General features: G+C 43.8%; 1 protein-coding gene across 1 annotated transcript in view; it reads left to right on the top strand.

Moving 5' to 3' along the window:
• COL4A1 (collagen type IV alpha 1 chain) overlaps positions 1-26,657 on the top strand; it is a 234,260-nt gene that overhangs the window by 89,766 nt on the left and 117,837 nt on the right. Inside the window, exons 2-4 of the mRNA XM_068268035.1 lie at positions 6,314-6,370; positions 19,542-19,631; positions 19,714-19,758. Of these exons, the coding sequence (XP_068124136.1) occupies positions 6,314-6,370; positions 19,542-19,631; positions 19,714-19,758 (192 nt within the window). The remainder of the gene's footprint in view (positions 1-6,313; positions 6,371-19,541; positions 19,632-19,713; positions 19,759-26,657) is intronic.

Raw genomic sequence — 26,657 nt, 5'->3', positions numbered from 1 at the left:
GTGACTGTCCAGCTGATCGAATTTGGTCTGTCCACAAAGAAGCCATGACCTTATTGGGTCGGCCCCCTCCCCCCCCCTAACACACTCATATAGGTCATGGCTTCATTGGGATACGCAAGCCCCTTCACCGCAGCAAGGTAACGGTCATGAAGGGGAATTGACACATGTACATGCCTTTTTGTTTTGTTGTTGCAGCCGCAGTGCAGCCAGAAAAATTAGGCATGTGCACGCACCAGAAAAAATATCATTATGTTTGGTAGCAGCCGCTGCTAGCAGCAGCAGCCATAAAAATTCAGGAATCCACCTGGAGTCCTGGACCCTGTTGGTGGTGGCGGAGAAGGCAGTCAAGCGGCCTGCAGGCAGAGATGCTGTGTGGGGACTGACTTAGTCTTGGGGCAGGCAGCAGTGGTCGGCAGGCAGAGATGCTGTGTGGAGACTGACTTAATCTTGGGGCAGGCAGTCACACGGCGTGCAGGCAGAGATGCTGTGTGTGGGGACTGACTTAGTCTTCGGGCAGGCAGTAGCCCTCTGGGATCCATGCCTCATTCATTTTGATAAAGGTGAGGTACTGAACACTTTTTTGACCTGACTGCTGGTGGTATAATACAATGTGCAGTTACACAGGTACAGTGACTGCTGCTATAATACAATTGTGCAGTCACACAGGTGCAGGGAAAAGGTATGCACTGACTGCTGCTATAATACAATTGTGCAGTCACACAGGTGCAGGGAAATGGTATGAAGTGACTGCTGCTATAATACAATTGTGCAGTCACACAGGTGCAAGGAAAAGGTATGCACTGACTGGTGGTGGTGTTGTATAATACAAAGTGCAGTCACATAGAGGCAGTGAAATGTATGCACTGAATGTGTTGGGCCTGGCACAGTACAGCAATTAGCAAGGGCCAGCTGTGACAGATAGGGCTGTATATGCAGTGTCAGTGGCGCACACACACACACACACACACACACACACACACACCACATCGGAAAAACATTAGTCTCAAAAGGGCTGTTTTGGGGTGCTTTTCATCAACAAATATCAGCAAGGAGCAAGCTAACAGACCTCATAACTATCGCTTTCTCTATCTCTCCAATGTCTCTCCATTCTCTCACTAATACAGCAGCACATAGAGTGAGAACATGGCCGACGCTGCTGCCTTTTATAAGCGGGGGGGGGGGGGGGGGGCCTCCAGGAGAAAGTGAAGCCCGATTGGTTGCCATGCGTCTGCTGACTGTGATGTAGAGGGTCAAAATTTAACACAATGATGTACTATAGGGGGTGGGTCGAACTCGCTAAGTGTTTGCGGTTCACCGCGAACTCGAACCAGCTAAGTTCACGTGAACAAGTTCTCTGGTGAACCGTTCGGGCCATCTCTATTGCTGGGTAATCTGTAACTCCGCAATTGCTGAAAGCTTTGAGCCGCTCCATTACCACTGGTGCTCTCAGCCTGTGCTATGGCTTTGTGAAGGAATCAGCAATAATTTCCCTGATAAACTAGAATACTAGAAACTGCTACTGGTACCCTTTCTTTTTAGGCAGTTTTTAAACCATAACAAAATCTAATGTATTTGTAAGTTGCCTGTATCTCTATTCTCCAGTGAGGACACTGCAGCACAGTCACAGCTATTGCTTATGGTTGTGCCAATTTCACATAATGCCTGTATTGTTATGCACTAATACTCCCATATAGGGCTGGTGCACACCAGAGCGGTTCTGGAGCATTTTTTTAAATGCTTGCAGGGGGAAAACCGCTTGGCTAATGAAAGTGAATAGGATGGTGCTAACCAGAGCGGTTTGATTTTTCCACAAACGCAAACTCGGGGGCTGCAGCATTTTTTAGATTTCTAAGGTGTTTCTGCCTTAATGTTAAAGTATAGGAAAGTGGAAAACCGCTCTGAAAAACACTAGTTCAGAGCGGTTTTCCAGGTGTTTTTGTTACAGAAGCTGTTCAGTAACAGTTTTACTGTAACAATATTTGAAATGTGCTACACAAAAACGCTCCAAAAACCGCTAGGTATGTTTAGAAAACCTCTGTAAACATGCCTAGAATCGCTCTGAAATCTGCTTCAAAAACCTGTAGCATTTAACAGATCTGCTAGAGCAGAGAGAGACATAAGTCTAATGCCTAGTACACACCATACAATTCTCTGTTATGCTGAGGATACACGGTACGTTTCTGTACAGGGAATCGAGCAGCTGATAAGGAGCGCCAGCAGGGACCAGCGGTAATCGATCCTTGCGGACGAGCGGGAACGCGGCGGGGGTCGATCCGGCGGCTAATTGGCTGCCGGATCGACCCGTGTATTCCCAGCATAAGATTTCCTGTAAGATTTACCTGCCAGATAGATAATTTCCAACATGTTGGAAATTATCTATCTAACCATCTATCTGCCTAGCAATTAAGTATTGTTCTACTCAGCAGGAGATGACCAGAAGACAATGCACCAGAGATAATGACCAGTCTCTACCAGAACTTTACAGAAAATAATCTAATTACAGAAAATCTTACAGAAAATTGTATGGTGTGTACTAGGCATAATATTTGTTTCCAGTGCAGGAAGAGTTAAGAAACTCCAGTTGTTATCTATGCAAATAGCCATTGAGCTCTGCGACTTTGAAAGTCTTGAAGAGCTCTGACTTCTGATTAGGTTATCTCAGCTGTATTGTGTTTTTCTTTTGCAGAAAACAGTTCAGGACAGGTCAAAAGTTCACTGCCTGTTCTGCAAAAACTTTTAGAATGCTGAGTAATGTGTAAACTGCAAATATTAGAGAATGATGCAATGTAATAAAAAAAAAAGCTGTATAACTGAAAATAAAAATATGAGAATATTTTTTTTGCTACCAGTGTTCTAGTAATTACCCCTACTACACAACCAATTCATGATATCATAATTTTTTTCCGCTTCAGTGTCTCTTTAAGTGGAAGAATAAATGCCGTTTTGTTGTCCATGTGCATATAGGTTTACAGGTAATCCAAATGATGAGTGCATTCTGGGCAAACTCTGCCATTAGAGAATCAGCTAGCATGGCAGCCATGCCTGAGTTATTTCAGAATGTTATATAGTGAAGAGGTTGCGTGGAATTCCAGAGATAATCTGAGTAGCACATTCATAGCTCCTTATTTGGCTGTGATGCTGGCAGACTGAAGGTATTACAGTGTGCACGACATGAAAGTCCCAAAAAAAACCTAATCAGGTATCTGTGAGAAGAATGAACTGAAATGCTAGCAGAAAAACTGCTCCAGAAGATAATGAGAAAAATATGTTGTGATGGCGGATTCATCCATCAGTAACAGTTCATGTAGATATAGGTCTGCAGTGAGTACCGAGCATATATCAACTACTATCAGTGCAGATGATTAGGCAAGGAAAACACCCATTATTGCAACATCAAATATCTAAACTCCATAAACATATATTCAGCTTTCTAGCTTTTGTATACAAAGCTATATGTAATGTACTGTATATAAATTCTCTGACGCAATATGTGATAAAGGATAAATGTGCTTAATGTATAATCTCCTACCTACTTGTACCAACTAAAATGATTGGGGTTAAGGAACATAAATAAGGTAAAAAATACTACACTTGTCAGAAGGCCTTTTATACTTACGCTTTATTGGATTAAGGCTTCTATCACAAGGGTGGCTGCAGGCAGTGAACTCACCACCTGTCAGCTGCTCCCATGCACAGGCCAGGCGCTTGCTAACGCTCGGTGCAGGGGGTAAGCAGGCAAACCTCCCAATAAGGTCACATCGGAGTGCGGCTGTAGCTTTGCTCACATGCGACAGGCTTCAGTGTTCTGGTGGAATAACTCCAACATGTGTCAAATGACAGACATGGTGTTGTAAATGCTGCCATTTGGCTGCATATTAATTGCACACAAATGGCACTTGTGCCTGGAAGCCGGGAGGCCGAACTGCTTGACAAGCGCACAGTTCAGCCTCCTGTGTGAAAGAGCTCCTAAAAGAAGGAGGGATTTATAAATAAATAAATACTCCATAAAATCTCATTTGCTGCCGTAGTTATCCTGTAACTGTCCCCAGAACCTGCTTCCAGCTGATTTGCAAGGCTTTAAACTATTCAGTTATACAGTATGTAAACACATCCTCAGTTTTGAAAGTTCCTGTGTGCATGATTGGATGCCTGAAATAGTACTGTACTTCCAGTCAATGTCAGAGCTCTGTCTCAATGCTGCCAGGATGGGTGGGTCTCCCGTAATTCATTAATGTCAGAAACTCCGCCCCCTCCTAGGAAAGCCACCATGGTATTTTTTTCAGAAGTTTTCTGAAACTCTTGACACCCCCCCTCCCATGTGTTGCCGAGGCTCACGCCAGGCTCAGCAGCCCTGGCCTGATTGGTGGCTGCTAGATGAGGGCGTGCTGTGGCAACGCAGGTGGAGAGGGTGAGCTTTGGAAGGCTCTGAAAAGAATGGCCATGACCATCTTGCTGATAGAGAGGGCAGAACTTCATCTGTCTAATGAATTATGTGCTAGCCGGTGAGTTATGAATCCTGAGACCCACTGATCTTTGCAGCACTAAGACAGAGCCTTACATGATCAGCTCAGTTTTTTAAACTGAAAAGTACCCTCTAAAGAGAAACCGTGACCAAGAATTGAACTTCATCCCAATCAGTAGCTGATACCCCATTTTACATGAGAAATCTTTTACTTTTTACAAACGGATCATCAGGGGGCTCTGTATGACTGATATTGGGGTGAAACCCCTCCCACAAGAAACTCTGGTCTGCCATGGTCCTGGCAGTTTCCTGTCTGTGAACCCTGCTGCATTGTGGGAAATAGCTGTTTCCAACTGCCAAAAAACCAAGCAGCAGCTACATCACCTGCCAGCAGTAAAAATCTCGCCATGTGTTAAATGTCAGAATGTAAATCAGGGATTTAAAAGATTTTACAATGGGCAAACACTGACTAAATCATTTATACATAATTATTGTAAAAATGAAGCACTTTTTTAACCTGCTGAGCGGTCTGGACGAGCTCAGCTCGTCCAACACCGCCAGAGGCTGCCGCTCAGGCCCTGCTGGGCCGATTTTTGTCAAATAAAAAGCAGCACACGCAGCCGGCACTTTGCCAGCCGCGTGTGCTGCCTGATCGCCGCCGCTCTGCGGCGATCCGCCGCGAGCAGCGGCGAAAGAGGGTCCCCCCAGCCGCCTGAGCCCAGCGTAGCCGGAACAAAAAGTTCCGGCCAGCGCTAAGGGCTGGATCGGAGGCGGCTGACGTCAGGACGTCGGCTGACGTCGATGACGTCACTCCGCTCGTCGCTATGGCGACGATATAAGCAAAACAAGGAAGGCCGCTCATTGCGGCCTTCCTTGTTTATTCTGGGCGCCGGAGGCGATCGGAAGATCGCCTCCGGAGCGCCCTCTAGTGGGCTTTCATGCAGCCAACTGAAAGTTAGTTTTTTTTTTATTTAAAAAAAACCCTCCCGCAGCCACCCTGGCGATTTAATCAGAACGCCAGGGTGGTTAATTACATTATTTTCACTGCAGTTCCTCTTTAAGTGATCACAGTGAAACGTTGTTGCTGTGTTTGTAGCATGTCTCCATTATTTAAAATGTAAACAAAAAATAATCTCCAATAATTTTTCCCATGGTGAATTGGAACTGAATGAAAATGCATTGTAAGAAGGTGTGGGAGAGGAGTGATCTATAGACTTCATCATATTCTGTCCAGGACTACAAACATACAAAGGGCAGAGTGAGGCTTGTCCCATATGACAGGCCTGTAAGAAGGGCAGCTTCCAAACGGAGAGAAATTCTGCTGCCCAGTAGTACATTCTACAATCAGTTTTACAACTTTATTTGATCTATAAAGTATATATTTACCTTGAGTTCTGCCTTGAGCTTGTGCTTGAAAGCACAGTGTAATTGCAACCTCTATTACATTAATTGCTATGTATTATAGCTAGATAACTCTTACTAGAAGATGACATAAAGACTGCTGTACATTATACTATACACTGTGTAAAAACACTACAGTATAAGGCAAATCATTTAACATGAAAAGCATACCTGCTTGTAGTTCATATTCTCTTGTAAAGTCCGCAGCCCAGGACTACTTGCAGTGGTGCTGAGACCTAGGTAGTACTTTTAAGATGTTGACAAATGCAGCAGCAGCATCCCCTCGTGGACCTATTAAGGTTTAGACTTGTTTAGACTTACTGGGTCTTCATGCACCAAACCTTTAGCATCTCATCCCAGCATGTAGTGAACAATGTGTAACCAAATTTACTGTACTTAAACCAAGAGAAAAATGTTTTGCTATAAACGAGTTTTCCTTTTGTTTTGCAGGCATGTAATGGATGTGGATCCAGCAAATGTGACTGCAGTGGAGTAAAAGGCCAAAAAGTAAGTGTTCCTGATATATGCCTGGGAAACAAAGTGTTACAGAGTACCTACCTGCATCACATCAAACCAAAACCAATAGTTTTTTTTTATAAGGGACTAAAGTAACTTAGAAAAACTCTAATAAAATATTTGCTAAATAAATTGTTGCTTTTGTAAAAGAGAAGGTATTTGCAATTATTAAACTTTATGTGAGCAAGAAGGAATTCCCATGATGCATCACTTCTCCTCAGTGAGGGACTTTATGTCCCTGAAAATAAAAGGATGCATATAGTACCTCTGATGTATAGTAGGCCTATGGCTTATTAATTTTGCAGAGGCACATAATCCTACCTATAGACAGCAGCTGTTAAGGCCAGGTTGGCATTAATCATTGCAAGGCATGGACTGATAGAGCTTTACAGCAAAGAATCCAGTTCAATGATGATGACAATGAAGCATGCTTTGTAGAAATGCTTACATAGAGACTACCTGTAGTGCCTCAGAGTGGGCATGCAAGTAAAGCTGAGTGATGCACACACTCTTTGGACCTGATTCACAAAGCGGTGCAAACTTTTTCGAATCGCTGGAAATTGCGCGCGCAAAAGTCCGTGAAAAAGTTTGCACCGCTTTGTGAATCAGGCCCTTTATATCTCAGTGGAAACATTGCTGTGGTGTGGGTTACAACACATTTCTTGGGTTCTTTTCTTAATGCCGCAAATAAATACCTTGACCGATAGGATGCTTGTTTCTCTTACTCTTCTAAAGTTTTACTTCTGTTTAGCTCAGTTACAGGACTAGAGGTCTAGAAGTGGGTGAGTATACCAGGTTCCCACTGCTTAGTTTCCAACATACAGAGATAAGGTTTCAACAGTCTTAATGTATTTCTCTGATGCTTACATTAGATTTACAGTGACATTGAACACCAGCCTTTCCTCATTGTCCTTGTCACTGAGTGAACAATGCAGACTACACGGCACTGGATAGGCTGAAGGATTTGTCCCATTATGAAGCAGACTTCCCAATCTCTCCACAGAGTAGTTAGACCATAGAGGACCTTGAAGTAGCTGTTTTTTCTGGCTAATTTATCTTCAAACCTTTGATATATGTCACGAAGGGTGCCATGCTCAGATCCAGAAGGCAGGCAAAGGCCTGGTCTGTGCAGTCCTTCCAGCAAGAATCAGCACTGTTAAGTGAAGCCTATCGCTCCTCCCCAGCCCCACCCACCCTACCACCTTTCTTACTCCGCCATCTAGCACTAATGCTAGGTACACACGATACAATTTTCTGGCAGATTTACTTGCCACATTGACTTTTTCCAACAGGTCCGATCTGATTTCTGATTGGAGTTTCTTGATCGATTCTTGAAAACTTGTTGGTGTCTTTGCAATGGCACATCTCTAGTAGTCACCTCTAGGAGGGAGCATAGTGCACACACCAATCCCTCCTCTCTCATCCATTACCACCTATTGGGGTGGTAATGTTGTTGTGGCCACAAAGCTACGGGTGTATGGCTATGGCAGAAGAGGTGCAGTGGTCTGTGCAGTCCTTCCAGCAAGAATCAGCACTGTTAAGTGAAGCCTATCTGCCAATCTATTTATTTTCTCGCTCCTCCCCAGCCCCACCCACCCTACCACCTTTCTTACTCCGCCATCTAGCACTAATGCTAGGTACACACGATACAATTTTCTGGCAGATTTACTTGCCACATTGACTTTTTCCAACAGGTCCGATCTGATTTCTGATTGGAGTTTCTTGATCGATTCTTGAAAACTTGTTGGTGTCTTTGCAATGGCACATCTCTAGTAGTCACCTCTAGGAGGGAGCATAGTGCACACACCAATCCCTCCTCTCTCATCCATTACCACCTATTGGGGTGGTAATGTTGTTGTGGCCACAAAGCTACGGGTGTATGGCTATGGCAGAAGAGGTGCAGTGGGGTGTAGAGCGGTTGGTATGGTGGCATTGTGGGCTCAGCATAGGAGTTTCTGAGCTGTGTTGAAGGGGCTGCTGAAGGACGACACAGCTAGACTTCCACTCATCATTCCCCACACTCTTCACTATGCAAGGGAGTTGTGACCCAGCAGCGAGGGTGGTATTTCACATTTCGATTTCAGGCTGGTATAAAGAGAAGTGAGCCATTCAATTCAGTGGATTTCTGAAGAGACCTCTGAAATTGAGGACACTCATGGATCAGTAAGTAGATTGATTTGGTGGCTGTGGGTAAATATGTAGGTTAGTTGGGGAAGGGTTGAAAAATGAGCATTAGTATTGATGTTGGCTCAAGGGAATGGATACAACTAAGGTTCATGAGCTATACTTAAGGGGCAACAGAAGGAACACTGACAATCAAGAATACTTCCTGAGTGATATGCCTGCACTTTACATTGCTATTCCTTCTTGCTATCTGCTGAGCAAACAATAACAGTCACAAATGTTATTTTTCAGATTCTGAAATTCAGCTTTTGATAATGTACAGGAAGGTTAGAAACTCTTTTTCCTCTTTGTTCCCACTGGAATACAGCTCTGGTAGGAATCACAAGGCACACTCCCATCCGTACAATTACCATGACAAGTAGCTTAGGCAGGAGATGAGGCTACTTCAGACAGGCCACTTCCAGTATACTTCAGTACATGACAGGTCAGACAAGGGTGAGCAGGCAACTTGGTGACTCCCGCCCAGGGACTGGTATTTACTCTCTTACTCAGTAAAGCCAAGCAGAGCAAATGGCAATCCCCCATGAAGAGATGGACTGGCCCAAAACCTGTAGGACCATTGAAGTGAGAGCGATATGGAGGCTGCCATACTTATTCCCTTATATGCAATATCAATTACCTGGATATCTTGCTGAACCTCTGCCTCTAATACTAATAATATCCAATTCCCCTAAATAAGGATGCAGCAGATCAGGTGTTTCTGACATTATTGTCAGATCTGACAAGATCAGCTGCATGCTTGTTTCTGGTGTGAATCAACCATTAGTGCAGTCAAATAGATCAGCAAGGCGGCCAGGCAACTGGTATTGTTTAAAAGGAAATAAATATGGCAGCCTCCATACTCGCTTCAGTTGTTCTTTCATAAATTACAGTTTAACCACTTGCCGACCGCACGCTTATACCGTGCGTCGGCAAAGTGGCAGCTGCAGGACCAGCGACGCAGTACTGCGTCGCCAGCTGCAGGCTGATTAATTAGGAAGCAGCCGCTCGCGCGAGCGGCTGCTTCCTGTCAAATCACGGCGGGGGGCTCCGTAAATGTAAACACAAGCGTAAATAATCCGCTTTGTTTACATTGGACGGCGCTGCTGCGCAGCAGCGCCGTAAGGCAGATCGGCGATCCCCGGCCAATCAGCGGCCGGGGATCGCCGCCATGTGACAGGGGACGGCCCGTCACTGGCTGCACAGGACGGATAGCGTCCTGTGCAGCCTCGATCGCCGGGGGGGGGGGCCAGGTAGGAGAGGGAGGGGGAGGATTTTGCCGCGGAGGGGGGCTTTGAGGTGCCCCCCCGCAACACCCAGGCAGGCAGGAGAGATCAGACCCCCCCCCCTGCACATCATCCCCATAGGGGGGAAAAAAGGGAGGCAATCTGATCTCTCTGTCTGCAACCTGATCTGTGCTGGGGGCTGCAGAGCCCACCCAGCACAGATCACTCAAAACAGCGCTGGTCCTTAAGGGGGGGTAAAGGGTGGGTCATAAAGTGGTTAACAGAATCAGTTCAGGAGGAGGAACATTTTCACGTGTGTCTTTTTCATTAGCTTATAAAATATATGTTAAATTCTGTTTTGGTCAGAATCCACCTGAACCTTACAGGGTTACTTTGTGGTTAGTGATTTGGCCCCAAGAAGCTTACTACATTTTGTATTGAAAAATCCCATTTTTTCATACAACGCAATCATGAAATTGATTTAAAATTCCAGCACTGTGGAATCTCATGAATGATAATTCAGATAAGCAATCCTGGCAGCTGTCTGGCTGAGATCATGCAATGAATTCTTACATATCAGTGTTCCAGCTGTATCTCATCCCAGGAGGACTGAGAAGCGTTCTGCCTCTCCACTACAAATATTAATACCAGTCTGGACATCTCATTTGTTATGGTTTGTTATTCTGGCAGTAGTTTGCATCGTCTGCTTGAATCGTGGTATCTAAAAATTAAATTTACTACTATACTTATTAATACAAATGACACATGTATATAGAATATAACATTAATCAGTGCCTTAAACACACCTGCAGCTGTTACCACGTTCTCGTGCAGCTTAAAGTAATTATCAAGATGACATTATTAAACTCTGTTAGGACTTAGAAGAGTCTATTTTACAATTCCTAAATGTTTTGTCTTTTTATTGCTCAAAGCCTTGTACACATGTTAGACTGTGCTTGGCCATGGTGGTTGGTTAGGGCCATCTTGGCGGAGAATCTTGCATGCAGGTGAATCTGGCATACAGCATTGAGTTTATTCCTGGGGGGGGGGACACAGATCTGATAGTCTAGGAACTAAGAGAAGAGAAAGTACAGTCACTTGCACATTCGTTCATAACGGGTTTTTAAGCTGTGTTTTAATGTTTTAATCAAGATAACATCAAAAGAAATAGGGGTATCAAGATTTAGTTTTTAGCACTTGCCTGCAGTTCTGCTTTAAACCTTTGGAACTCTTAGGCCTCGATTCATAAACAGCAGTGCGATAAAAAAATCTTGTCGGGAAAATACCGCACTCGGTATTTTCCCGGTCTGTGTGCTAATTCATAAAGGTTTCCCCAGCTGCCCTTGAAGGTCGGTAAATTACCGCAGCCCATTGAGCGGTAGAGTAGAGCAGTGTCTCGATTCTCTCTTTGCCCTGCAGAAATGAATCACACAGACGGCTCTCTCTGGCTCTCTCCACTGATGACTCAGACAGATGAGTCACACAGTCTTTCCCTGCCTGCAGAAATGATTCACAGAGAGGGCTCTCTCCACTGATGACTCAGACAGATGAGTCACACAGTCTTTCCCTGCCTGCTTAAATGATTCACACAGAGGGCTCTCAGGCTCTCTCCACTGATGATTCAGACTTCGGATCTCTGCACTTTTGCATTCATCAGAGCTGTCAGAGCTGTCGGTAACGTGTTAAGACCTCACCAGAGGTGTCGGTAACTACCGCCAGGCTTACCGCTTGTTGAAGGCTTTATGAATTGACATTTGCTGACAATTTACTGACATGTGTTGTCGGTAACTACATTTATCTCCCTGGTCGGTAATGTCAGCTTTTCATGCGGTAACAGCCTTTATAAATTGACATTTTGCTAAGTGGTCGGTAAAGTCTGCTGTATTCAGCATTACCGCATGAGGTAATTCTTTATGAATCGAGGCCTTAGTGTAAGGCTGCATGCTTGAAGACAACACAGACAGTTTCATTTCACTGTTCTTTACAGCACACCTCCTTTTACTGTGTTGTAAAGTTCAAGGATGAGCATTACATCCACAGCTAGTGAACTAACAGCATCTAGTATGGTATATGGTTCAGGTACCAGGAATATTCCTTTACTGTAGAAATAACTTTAAAGTGACACTTAAGCTTGTGATAAAAAAATCAGTTTTACTCACCTGGGGTTTCTACCAGCCCCCTGCAGCCGTCCGGTGCCCTTGCAGTCACTCGTGGATCCTCCTTTCCCACGCCACCAGCTAGTTTCGTTTTCGGCGACAGGCCTCGCCATGCGTAGTGTTCTTCACAGGTGCAGGACGCTATTGCGGATGGGAAGGTGTAGAAGGAGACGCGTGGCCAGGCCTGCGCAAGCGCAGTAAGCCTGTCGGCCGAAAACGTGTCATAGGAGGATCCGCGAGTGACTGCAAGGGCACAGGACGGCTGCAGGGGGCTGGCAGAAGGCCCAGGTGAGTAAAACTAATTTCTTACGACAGGCTTTAAGTGTACCAGAGCTGACAAAAGTAAAAAGATTTATACATACCTGGAGCTTCCTCCAGCCCCATCCGCTCGGATCGCTCCCACGCCGCCGTCCTCCACTGCCCGCAGCTTCAGGAACCGGGTACCGTCACTTCCGTCAGTCGGAGCCAGTCTACATAGGAGAAGTGCACCCTCTATGTATCTCTCCAGTAGCTGCTTGAGAGGTACGCAAAGAGCGCACTTCTCCTGCGTAGACTAGCTCAGACTGACAGAAGTGACGGCACCTGGTTCCAGCAGCTGCAGGCACGTGGGAGCGATCCGAGCGGATGGGGCTGGAGGAAGCCTCAGGTATGTATAAATCTTTTTTTTACTTTTTTTTTTTTAGCTCTGAGTCCCTTTAAGGATCCCTTTAAGACCTACCTCAGAAATAGTTTAGGAATTCATGTCAGAACTAACACTGAGTCACAGAAAAAAAAAGTATTTGTCTTTCTGTCCATAATCACCTGCTCTATTTACACACAATAATTCCACCATTTTGCACCCTCTATTCCCCATTGCTGCTCAGGCTTCCCCATTTACAGACACGGGGCCCAATTCGCAAAAGGGTGCTAACTCAGTTAGCACGCCTAAAGCTTTTACTGATCGCGCGCAACGTTTAGCGCTGCACGGCGCACGCAAAACGTCACACAAGGTGCGCCCAAAGTGTCGAACATTTCGGGAGCACCCGGTGCAATGCTCTGGGGGGGCACACGGTGCGGCGTTTTAGGTGCACCCGGTGTGTCGTTTTGGGGGCGCCCGGTGTGACATTTCGTAACGTAACTTAGCGCGCAAAACTTTGCGCGCCCTAAAGGGCTTTAGGCATGCTAAGGGGCTTTTAGGCGTGCTAACTAAGTTAGCACCCTTTTGTGAATCAAGCCCACAGAGTAATTCACACTACCGGTGGTAATCTTTAAACATGTATCTACACATATATTTTTTTTTTTTTTTTTTACATATTATTATTTTATTTTTTTACATATTTATATAGCGCCAACATCTTCCACAGCGCTGTACAATCTTGTGAGTCTTAGAGATAGGAGACCCCCTTTAAAGCAGACCTGAACTCAGAATTTTGCTCTAAAAGATAAACAACAGCATAATAACCTTCAAAGAAAAACATGTATTTGTGGCAGCTGATAGAATTCCTGCAATAAATCTGCAGTGTGTCTACTTCTTGCTTTCATGGAAGCAGACATAGGATTAATATCCTGTGTTTACAAGTTGGCTGCTCTGCGGAGGCAGCCAGCTGACACAGTTAAGGGATGAAATTACACTGGTGATTAGTCACCGCTGAGGGGGAATTAGGTTAAACACTCTAAATACATACATAGTGCTTTTGATTATGCTTTCCTTCCATCCTGTGCAAGAGTACAGGTCCACTTTAACCTGTTTTGCATTGGACTACACCGATCTATACTTTACTGTAGACAGAAGTGGAGCTGAACTATGTGGACCACTCACCACCACTGTCAGTAGGAACAGACCCTGAGAAGCAACTGTAACTTGTGCAGCAGATGACCAGTTTGAATAAGCAAACTTTGCCCAGTCACACCTTCTCAGTTATACAAATGATATACAGTGATTGTTCTCCCATGAATTATTTCCAACGAAGCTCTCATGTCTACTCCACTTCCACCATTTGCTCTTCTTCTGAGTTCCAGCACAAAGACAAGAGCCTTTATTGAATACCCTATTTCTCCCACATTGGCTTTCATTCATAAAAGTGTGTTCGGTAAAAAAATCTGGGCAGGAAAATACCGCATTCGGTATTTTAGACCTTTGTGTGCTAATTCATTACAGCTGCCTTTGAAGTTTAGTAAATGACCGCAGCCCATTGAGCGGTACAGCAGAAGTATGGTGATATCTCTCTTTTGTTACAAGCTGTAATTACGGTTCCCTGCACAGACTCGCAGAGGCTTCGGCTCCCTGCACAGCCTACTTTGCTCTTATCCGCATGCTTATCGCCTACTCCAAGCAAGCGGTATTCTCCGTCCCAATACCGCCTGCTCTAATCTTTATGAATTGACACATAGTGACATGTGTTGAGATAATCACCGCACAAGGCGGTAATTTACCTCACTGCTTGGTAATTTGATCTTTTCATGCGGTGACAGCTTTTATGAATTTACATTTTGCTAAGTGCTCGGTAAAGTCAGCTGTTTTCAGCATTACCAAATGCGGTAATGCTTTATGAATGATAGCCATTTTCTCCTAGGTGATATTTTTACACCATATAAATAAATTTCCCTTGCAGCTGCAAGCAAGAAAATACTAGAATTATTTTAACAGTACTTTTTCACCTACTTTGTGGTACTTTTTCAATTGCAGAGAGCTGAAAAGTTATTATAATCAGGAGATGAAAATGAATTTCTAGGAGAAAACTAAAGGAGAAAAAGTCAATTGAATAAAGGCCAATACCTTGTGTCAGTAAAATTACATTGAAATTACCAGTTTATCAATATTTCTCAATAAGTGGAACGGAGTCTATTCTGATTTAAATACATTACAGTAGAACTTATTTGTATTATTATTATTATTATTATTATTGATTTATAAAGCGCCAACATATTCCGTGGCGCTGTACAAAGTAAGAAACAAACATGGGGTACATAATAATACAGACAATGGTGTACACCAATATACAAGATACATAATTAGTGACAAAATACAAAGAATACCGGTAATACAAAATACAAATTATCGAATTGGTAATGACAGTGATAAAATTAACATGATGAATAAAATGTATAGTGGTTACCAAGACACAAAAGGGGGAGAGAACCATTACAAAGTACCACGAAATATAGGAATAAGCTGAATGTACAAAACATGAACATACAGTACCTAGTGAAATCTTAAATATTAGCATGATTTTAATCAGGCACAACTCATGATCTCTTATGCCTTAATAATAATTTGTGCCATTTGGTATTTTGTTGGCTTTTTTATACATTTTATAAAGCAGACTGTTTTAGAAAATGTCCTGACATGCAGCCCAACAATACTTCACATTTCAATTGTATCCTTTAGGAAATTTTCCATGAAAAGGGCTTTATTTATCTATTGCACTGCCCTTTCCTGTTGTCGGACAATTGAATGAGTAATCCAGATGGAACAATTATTTATGGCAACAATAAGAGTAGAATCTTTTCCTGGTGTTGTGTCCCTAGTTTGAGGCAATGAGATATCTGAACAAACTGTACACAATGCGTCATGAAACTGAGGAAATTAGGAAAACATATGGCTTCTGATCACTATAACAGAGCCGCTAAGTCGCTTCACTGGTGTTTTCCACCTACTGTATTCTGGTCATGTTAAATGTAACAGAGATGGGCACAATCAAGCTGGCTTGCAGCCAGCCATCATATAGTTGTTTTTTTAACATTTTTTTTAATAAAACAAAAATATTATTCACTTACAATTAAAAATGTAAAAGAGTAAACATGATTCATGATTTGAAACCCTATGAATGGGATATGGAAATAGATTTGGTAAATTACTAGAAGAGCAGAAATTTGATTGCTGATAATTGAAGGGAACCTGAAATGAGAAGTGTATGGAGGCTGACATATTTATTTCCTTTTAAACTACACTAGTTGCCCTGCTGATCTATTTGGCTGCAGTAGTTTCTCATTCACACCAGAAACAAGCATGCAGCTAATCTTGTCAGATATGACAATGTGACAATGTCAGAAACACCTGATCTGCTGCATGCTTTTTCAGGGGCTATAGAGATCTGCAAGATAGCCAGGAAACTAGTATTGTTTTAAAGAAAATAGGTATGGCAGCCTCCATATCCCTCTCACTTCAATTGTCCTTTAAAGTGAATGTTAACCTCCTGCCGCCCGCGTCACGCCAGTAGGCGTGGCCGCGGTGGCAGCCCCAGGACCGCCTGACGCCAATTGGCGTAAAGTCCTGGGGCTCTGTTTAGCATGAGATCGCGCGCATGGTGCGCGCGCATCTCATGCTCGGAGGGCGGAGCTCCGCCCCGCCTTCAGTCTCCGAGCGGCTATTGCCGCTCGGGAGACTGTTAGACGGCGATTACGCCGTCTATTTACTAGGTGCAGCGCTGCGATGAGCAGCAGTGCTGTACTGAGGACAGCCATGTGACACGGCTGTCCCCATGGGGGACAACAGAGCGATCGGCTCTCATAGGCAGAAGCCTATGACAGCCGATCGCCATAATTGGCTGGCTGTGGGGAGGGAGGGAGGGAGGGAATAAATTTAAAGAAACATGGGATTTTAGAAAAAAAAACCTAACAATAATATTTATTTAAAAAAAAATAAACATGGGGGGAGCGATCAGACCCCACCAACAGAGAGCTCTGTTGGTGGGGAGAAAAGGGGGGGGATCACTTGTGTGCTGAGTTGTGCGGCCCTGCAGCTTGGCCTTAAAGCTGCAGTGGCCAATTTAGCTAAAAATGGCCTGGTCACTAGGGGGGTTTAGCCCTGCAGTCCTCAAGTGGTTAAGCTGTAAAAACAAATCCAGATACACACCTGTAGAGAGGGAAGGCTCTTGGTCCTATAGAGCCTTCCAGCTCCTTTTACTGTCCCCCTCCTTTTAGCGCTGTCACCCGTTAGCAGTATCCGACCGATCGGTTGAATACTGCTCTAAGCTAAAGGCTTCTGAAGTCTTTGGGAGCGCCCAAATCCTACCTAATAATATACAAGTGTCCCTGTGTCCTGTCCCTGTGCCAGTGCTTTTGCGCTACTGCGCATGTCCTGCACTGACAGCCGTTGGGACAGGACGCAGGACAGGATGACAGAGCGGGTGGGCAAGTGTGCGCGCAAACAGGGAGCAGTCGGGCATGCGGGGGGTGCACGCGTGGCAGTGACAGACCTAGAGCCCATTTAGGTCACTAGTAGTGGCTATAATAGCCACTAAATACAGATGTATAACTGATACCCAAGTGTCCTTTTGGGGCATGACAGGTTCTATGCAGATATGCTCTGTCACTTAAAGAGGAACTGTCACAAAAATCTTAAAATGTAAAACACATACAAAAAACAACATACACTTCTTCCAGAGTAAAATGAGCCATACATTACTTTTCTCCTATGTTGCTGTCACTAGGAAGTAGAAATCTGACATTACCGACAGGTTTTGGGTTAGTCCATCTCTTCATGAGTGATTCTCAGCATGGCCTTTATTCTTTATAAAGACCTTCCCTGAAAAATATTTATACAAAGATGCTGGCCAGCCGTCACTTTTTTGGCAGTTGGACAGAGCAACTGCCATTCACACGGTGCTTTTAAAAATAAAGAAAACCCTGAGAACCCCTCTCCCCCGCATGAGAAGATGGGCTAGTCCAAAACCTGTCAGTTATGTCAGATTTCTACTACCTACTGTAAGTGACAGCAACACAGGAGAAAAGTAATTTATGGCTCATTTTACTCTGGAAGAAATGTACTTTTTATTTGTATATGTTTACATGTATTCTACATTTTAAGATTTTCGTGACAAAGGTCCTTTAATGTTATCATCACTATTATTATTTTGCATTTTTTATTAGTTTTGTGAAATTATATTGATAACAGGTCCAGTAACTGTTGACAAGCATCAGCCATAGCTGAATTTTTGATTTACATGCACAGAGCTCCCTCTTGTGGTCATATGTTGGAACTTCTGTTATAAATAAAAATATGGAATACTAAGCCACTCAACATATTTTTCAAATTTAACTTTTTATTGGTACTTGTTCGAAGACAATTACAACATATACGTTATATTGTACCAATGGAATTTCCTTTACATCAAACATTCAGTGAATAATACAAATACAGAACAAAAAATAACATTGCATATAGTATTCACAATATAACGTTGTTGCTAAATAGCTAAACTTTTACACATAGTTTTTTTTTAATGCAAAGTAATTCCATTTTAACCTGTCTAAAACATAACTGATTGATATGTTATCCTTAAGGCTACTTTCCCACCAGGACGTTGCGTTTTAGGGGACGTTATGGTCGCATAACGTGCCCCTAACGCAACGCCTGGTGGTGTTGGATGTGGACGTCAGAGTGAGCCGCGTTGTGCAGCTCACTCTGGCGTACGTGATGCGTACTCTTGGACGCATGCGGCATCACGTGGTCCCGCCAGCCAATTGCCGCACAGAGCGGCCGCTCCAGGAAGTAAACACTGCACACGTCACAAAGTGCAGTGAATATTAATTAGCCATGTGCCTGGCCGCTCTCCCCTCCTCCCCAACATTACTGAGCATGTGCAAGCAGTCTAACGCGGCTTAGCCGCGTATAAAGTACTGCATGCAGTACGTTCCCTTGACGTGCAGCGTTACAATGTAACGCAACGTGGGCACTGTGAACAGCCCATTGATTTTTCATTACTCTGCGGTGGGGTGCGTTACAGGCTGCACTAACGTGCGCTGTAACGTCCCACTGTGAAACCAGCCTAAAGGTCTACTATCACAAAAAAAGTAGGCAGTTAAAATCTGACAGAACCGACAGGTTTTGGGCCAGTCCATCTCCTCATAGGGGATTCTCAGGGTTTTATTTGTTTTCAACAGCATTTCCTGAACAGCAGTTCAGGAAATCTGTTCAGGAAATGCTGTTGAAAACAAAGAAAACTCTGAGAATCCCCCATGAAGAGATGGACTGTCCCAAAACCTGTTGGTTCTGTCAGATTTTAACTGCCTACTTTTTTCGCGATAGTGGTCCTTCAAACCAGTCAGCTCAAGTTTTTTTGTTGCGGTTTACTCGGGCCGATTGTAGACATTTTACTGCCTGAGGCAAACTTATGAGGATGCGCCCCCTCCTCAGTCAGGACAATCGTGCCACCTCCTCCGTTCTGCTGTGCAAGTCAAATTAAACACTGCTGCTCTCCTGCCTCCCCACTCCTCACTCACGGTCAGACTCCTCACACAGCACAACAAGCTGCTTTTCTCCAGTGAAGACCTCCTCACCTAGCTCTCCTCTCACTTCTCCTTCTAATGGGTGGGGGAAACAAAGCAGTCATACGGTGCCAGGGCATAAGCATTGGTAAGGATCCGGCATGTTCGATCTTTAGCAGACGTCATGCAGCCGCTGTACACATGGTGGTCTGACCCCAGATTCTTAGACATGGCTACAGTGTCTGTTCAATAATCCCCAATTTGAAGTGAAAGTTACTTAATTAATCATTAATTCTTAGCATCATTAAAGTATATTCTATTAAATAAAATAAAAATGTTTAATAATGCTTGTTTATAATTCTTGGGTGCAAGTCACTCTCTTTCACATACTACATGTCATTAAGGCAAGACTTCTTTTATCTATTATAGGGTGAACGGGGTTTACCGGGTCTTCCTGGCATCATTGGATTTCCTGGACTTCAAGGACCTGAAGGACCACCTGGACCACTGGGTCAGAAGGTAAACAACATGCAAAGTAAGCAATAGTAACATATTTTAGAAGCAAGAAACATAAGGTAAATTGCTTGACTTTATATTCCAGGGTGACACCGGTGAGCCAGGGCTTCCAGGAACAAAAGGAAACAGAGTAAGTTACTATATTTAAACATATTTTTCACAGATACAATTGCAGTATATATAATATCTAGCATTACTGTAACTCTACAGAACATGGAGGGGTAACGTTGGCATTTTCCCCAAGCTAAAATCTGTATATAGTGATTGTAGTTGAGTCAGCCGAGTTCTGGTTTCAAGTCACTTTTGGTTAGTAACAGCCTCAGCATCTCCTCCAGTAATCCTCCCAGCCAGCTGGACTATACTTCTGGTGTTGAGTGATGCTTCCCAGAACATATTACACCCCATCACCTGACACAGGCAGTAACTGGGAGAGCATGCAGTAGGATCAATCCTGTGCTGCCTAATGTCTGCACACACAAGTGGGACTAATTAGTACAATGGAAGGATCAACCACATTAGCCTATTAATCTCAGTTCTTTGGAGTGCCCCAAATGGATTAGCTGTCATGGTTGCCGGTCAATGGGGACACATTACAGGTGGGGAAAAAGAGAGGAGGATCCACAAAACCTGTGCTCTGCACTGCTCTATATGGAGCTATGAAGACAGGTAAGCTGAGCAGGCACAGCTACAGTGGCTATTATAGTTGAGGTGCTGTGATTGGCACTTATGCCCATGACAATTGGGGCACAATACCAATAGATTCAGGGCACAAGCCCCAAATCTATGCCCCTATGTGCCTGATTGTAGCATTTTAGCACAGGAATGAGTGCAATGTGACAAATACAGTGAAGAGTACAAGAGATAGAAATATGTTTTGCTGAAACTGTAACCATCATATGGTAAATGCAGTCTGGGTGACGCACAGCATGCTGCACATCATCTCGGCCAAATAGTGTGTCACTGTGAATCCAATTCTTGGAAAGCATACTTTTGGCGATAATTCTGCAATCGAAAGGGCACAGTGATTGTAATGGTAATCGTTGTGCCCATTTTTCCACTAATGCGATTCAATCTCTCCAGAAACGCCAATGTAGTGCCTGCTGCACTTTTTCCCATGTTTGGGTTAAAGGGAACCTAAACTGAGGTATGGATTTTTCCTTTTAAAATAATACCAGTTGCTTGACTCTCCTGCTATTCCTGTGTCTCTAATACTTTTAGCCACAGCCCCTCAACAAGCATGCAGATCAGGTGCTCTGACTGAAGTCAGACTGCATTAGCTCCATGCATGTTTCAGGTGTGTGATTTAGCCACTGTTGCAGCCAAAGAGATCAGCAGGACTGCCAGGCAACTGGTATTGTTTAACAGGAAACATCCATATTCCTCTCAGTTAAGGTTCCCTTTAAAGTAAGTGGTTGAGCAAGAAAATCTCACACCAAATGTGCTGCTGTGTGTCTTCTTGTGATTTTAGCTTTAATTTTCTTTTACTAATGAATTGTAAAAAAAAACCGCAAATGCACCGTGAAAATAAACGATTCCTGGGAAATTATGCTGAAACGTACAGACAAATGCTTTGTTGTAAAATAGAGAAATTGTGATCAGAACAACATAGCTGTATACAATTTTATACAAAATTATAATTTTTAATGGCATTCAAATTACAAAATTGTCTGCATAGTACAGATGTAGCAAAAGTAACAGAATCCCCAACTTGGCATACATAAAGTTAACAAATACCCAACACTTCCAAAATACTGCTAACATTGGATGCTAACGTGTTCTATTTAACAGTCCATAGATGGTATGATACATACCTATATATATCAGACTTAAAGGGCAACTTAAGTGAGAAAGATATGGAGGCTGCCATATTTACTTCCTTTTTAACAATGACTGTTGCCTGGCAGTCTTGCTGATCTATTTAGCTGCAGTAGTGATCTATTTAGTGGCAGTAAATAACACCAGAAACAAGCATGCAGCTAATCTTGTCTGATCTGACAATAATGTCAGAAACACCTGATTCGCTGCATGCTTGTTCGGGGTCAGTGGCTAAAAGAATTAGCGGCAAAGGATCAGCATGCTACCTAGGCAACTGGTATTGCTTAACCCCCTTAGCATTATGATTCTTTCTGGATTTTAGGATCTAAAAGCGGTGCAATTTTTTTGCACCCTTTCAGACATTAAAACCTGGGAAAAATCATGCTTCCAGGGAGATCTGCTGCAGTTCAACAATGGCTCACCTCCCTGGCCCCAGCGCTACAGTTTTACCTCCATCCTCCAGGTGGCGCTGCAACTCATGACGACAGCCGACGATCTCACCCGGAGGAAGCAGAGCATCGAAGGAGTGGAAGAATGGTGGCTGACGTCGGGATCCCCTGCGAGGTATGTAATAACTCCCGCTGTGCGCACTGCTCTGCACACAGCCTCCGGTGGCTATTCCGAGCAGAGGTCGGGATTACCGCTCTGAGCTGCGGTTTTCCGACCCTAGCTCAGGATTACTGCCAAGGAGGTTAACAGATTCTGGACCGACGCAGTACGAATCTACGTCCAGCAGATGGTGCTGCGGCTCTGACTGAAAGTAGATTCAACTTTGCAATGGATCGTGCGTCCCCCGTCGTTACCACCGTTCTCACCGCTCTGCACCCGCCGCATTTTGCTTGCTCTGCCATCTATAAGACAGCAGAGTTCTGTAAGCAGGTCAGGAGTCGCTTTCATTGGCTCCTGACCACGTGATCATGGAGAGACAATCACACTGGCTCCCATCAGAGCCGGATTAAGGCTAAATGGGGCCCTAAGCAAAGTAACTGATTTGGGCCCCCCATCATGTCGTAATAGAATCAGAAGATGCAGCTGCACAGCAACATGCCGCACACACCGGGGCAGCCGAGCTACTGGTTACATAGTTACATAGTTATTTTGGCTGAAAAAAGACATACGTCCATCGAGTTCAACCAGTACAAAGTACAACTCCAGCCCGTCCCCCACATACCCCTGTTGATCCAGAGGAAGGCGAAAAAAAAACCACCAGGCATGGTCCAATTAGCCCCAAATGGGAAAAATTCCTTCCTGACTCCAGATGGCAATCAGATAAAATCCCTGGATCAACATCATTAGGCATAACCTAGTAATAGTAGCCATGGATGTCTTTCAACGCAAGGAAAGCATCTAAGCCCCCTTTAAATGCAGGTATAGAGTTTGCCATAACGACTTCCTGTGGCAATGCATTCCACATCTTAACCACTCTTACTGTAAAGAACCCTTTCCTAAATAAATGGCTAAAACGTTTTTCCTCCATGCGCAGCTCATGTCCTCTAGTCCTTTGAGAAGGCCTAGGGACAAAAAGCTAATCCGCCAAGCTATTATATTGCCCTCTAATGTATTTATACATGTTAATTAGATCTCCTCTAAGGCGTCTTTTCTCTAGACTAAATAAACCCAGTTTATCTAACCTTTCTTGGTAAGCGAGACCTTCCATCCCACGTATCAATTTTGTAGCTCGTCTCTGCACCTGCTCTAAAACTGCAATATCTTTTTTGTAATGTGGTGCCCAGAACTGAATTCCATATTCCAGATGTGGCCTTACTAGAGAGTTAAACAGGGGCAATATTATGCTAGCATCTCGAGTTTTTATTTCCCTTTTAATGCATCCCAAAATTTTGTTCGCTTTAGCTGCAGCGGCTTGGCATTGAGTACGATTATTTAACTTGTTGTCGATGAGTACTCCTAAGTCCTTCTCCAAGTTTGATGTTCCCAACTGTATCCCATTTATTTTGTATGGTGCTAGACCATTGGTACGACCAAAATGCATGACTTTACATTTGTCAACATTGAATTTCATCTGCCATGTATGTGCCCATATAGACATCCTATCCAGATCCTGTTGCAATATGACACTATCTTCCTGAGAGTTGATGATTCTGCACAATTTTGTATCATCTGCAAAAATAGCAACATTGCTCACTACTGCATCTACTAGGTCATTAATAAATAAATTGAAGAGCACTGGACCCAGTACAGACCCCTGTGGGACCCCACTGCTAACAGTCTCCCATTTTGAGTACGATCCATTGACCACAACGCTTTGTTTTCTGTCCATTAGCCAGTTCCCTATCCATGCACACAAACTCTTCCCCAGTCCTTGCATCCTCAACTTTTGCACCAGACTTCTGTGGGGAACAGTGTCGAAGGCCTTTGCAAAGTCCAAGTATATCACATCTACAGCATTCCCAATATCCATATTAGCATTCACTACCTCATAAAAGCTGAGCATGTTAGTCAAACAGGACCTGTCTTTAGTAAACCCATGTTGATGCTGAGAAATAAGATTATTTTCTACTATGAAGTCATGTATAGTATCTCTTAGTAACCCCTCAAATAGTTTGCATACAACTGATGTTAAGCTTACAGGTCTATAATTTCCTGGATCAGATTTTTTGCCCTTCTTAAATAATGGGAAAACGTGGGCTGTACGCCAATCCACTGGGACTCTGCTAGTTGCAAGAGAGTCACAAAAGATAAGATAAAGGGGCTTAGCTATAACTGAACTTAATTCTCTTAGGACCCGAGGATGCATGCCATCCGGGCCAGGTGCCTTGTCTATTTTTAATTTATTTAGTCTTGCCTTTACTTCTTCCTGCGTTAAGTATTTAATATTACAGTTAGAAGATTGAGACTCTTCTGCCTCTGTAATTTGCAACAGTGCTGTTTCCTTTGTGAAGACAGAAGCAAAGAAAGCATTTAATAACTCTGCCTTACCTTGGTCGTTCACCATTGAGTTCCCACCCTCATCCTTTAGGATTCCTATACAGTCAACCTTTCTTTTTTTAGAGTTGATGTACTTGTAAAACTTTTTTGGGTTAGATTTGATATCCCTAGCGATTTGATTTTCAGCTTCGATCTTTGCCAGCCTAATTTCTTTTTTACAATTTTTATTGCACTCCTTATAATTGCTTAGTGCAGCCTCAGTCCCCTCCTGTTTTAGGACCTTATAGGCATTCTTTTTCCTCTTCATTTTATCCCTAACCTTTCTATTCATCCATAGAGGCCTTTTTTTATTCCTAGACATTTTGTTTCCATATGGGATATACATACTACAATATTGATTGAGAATACGTTTAAAAGCTTGCCATTTCCCTTCAGTGTCGTCCCCTTGTAGTACATTATCCCAGTTCACCAAACTTAGTGCCTGCCTAATTTGATTGAACTTTGCTTTTCTAAAATTCATAGTTTTAGTGGTCCCGCTGCCCCGTGGCCTATCAGTCACCAGATCAAACGTTATCATGTTGTGATCACTATTTCCCAAATGTTCTTGAACCTGCACATTTAATACATTATCTGGTCTATTAGAAATGATCAGATCCAGTAACGCATTCCCCCTAGTTGGTTCCGTTACCATTTGAGTCAAGTAATTGTCCTGTAGTGCTGCCAGAAATCTGCTGCTTTTACCAGAATGGGTAGCCTCAATACCCCAGTCAATGTCTGGAAAGTTGAAGTCGCCCATAATTATAACCTCGTTTTTACTTGCAGCTTTTTCAATCTGCTGTAGTAATCGCAGTTCTGCAGCTTCATTAATAAGAGGTGGTCTGTAGCATACCCCAATAAGCAATTGGCAACTTTTATTTCCACCATGAATATTTACCCAAACGGACTCCACATCTTCGCAATCTTCCTCCATCTCATCGTTGAGGACAGCTGTAAAAGAATTCTTAACAAAGAGACAAACCCCTCCACCTTTTTTCCCTGTTCTATCCCTCCTAAACACATTGTATCCTTTTAAATTAGCTATCCAGTCATGGCTTTCATCCATCCATGTCTCGGTTATTCCCACAATGTCATAGCCTTTGTCATTCAGAATGAACTCTAGTTCGTCTATTTTATTTGCAAGGCTCCGAGCATTGGTTACCATGCACTTTATATTTTTACCAACACATTTACCAATTTTGTTTACACGAAATGGGCTACTTGAAGTTTTACCAACCTCCTTAATCTTTACACTGTCTCCACCCCCCTCTCCACCCCCCATAATGTTAGGCTCCCACTGTCTTTTTACCTTATCTTGTCTACATATTGAGACTTTATCCTCCCGCCTCCCCCCAGATCCTAGTTTAAAATCTCCTCCAACCGTTTAGCCATCTTCTCCCCCAATGCAGCTGCACCCTCCCCATTAAGGTGCAGCCCATCCCTGCTGTAGAACCTGTAGCCGACTGCAAAGTCTGCCCAGTTCTCCAGGAACCCAAACCCTTCCTTCCTACACCAATTTCTCAGCCACTTATTTAACTCCCTAAGCTCCCTCTGTCTCTCAGATGTAGCGCGTGGCACTGGCAGTATTTCAGAGAACACCACCTTGGAGGTCCTTGCTTTAAGTTTATCTCCAAGTACCTGAAAATCATATTTGAGGACCTTTCATCTCCCACTAACTTTGTCATTGGTGCCAATGTGTACCATGACAGCTGGGTCTTCCCCAGCCCCACCCAATAATCTGTCAATTCTTTCCGCTACATGCCGAACCCGAGCACCCGGGAGGCAACAGACTGTACGGCATTCACGGTTTCTTCGACAGATTACCCTATCTGTGCGCCTAATAATTGAATCCCCTACCACCAGTACCTGTCTAGCCTTAGCTGCACTCCTATTCCCTTTCTCGTTACAGCAGTCTGCCCCTTGGTTGCTAAGGAGCACATCCTGCTGCAGCATTGCTACTCCAGAATCATCCTCCCCAATATTACGCAAACAAGCATACTTATTAGTGAGGGACAACTCGGGACTAGCCTCCCTGTCACTTTTTCCCCTACCCCTTCTAACTGTGACCCAACTAGCGGCTACCTCTGCTTCTTGCTCCGGCTTTACTCCACCCACCTCATCTTCACCGATTCCATCCAGTGTCTGGATCGTGAGATCCAAGCTCATCTCCATGTTGTGTATGCGTCTCAGTGTTGCGAGATGCTTATTTAGCTCTGCGACTTCCGCCTCTAACTGAGCAACACGCACACACCCAGGGCAACAGTAAACACCCTCAATCCGCTGATCAAGGCA

This window comes from Hyperolius riggenbachi, chromosome 2 (genome assembly GCF_040937935.1).
Source record: "Hyperolius riggenbachi isolate aHypRig1 chromosome 2, aHypRig1.pri, whole genome shotgun sequence".
Lineage (NCBI taxonomy): Eukaryota > Metazoa > Chordata > Amphibia > Anura > Hyperoliidae > Hyperolius > Hyperolius riggenbachi.
The sequence above is the reverse complement of the archived record's forward strand: the minus strand, read 5'-3'. Positions and strand labels throughout refer to the sequence as shown.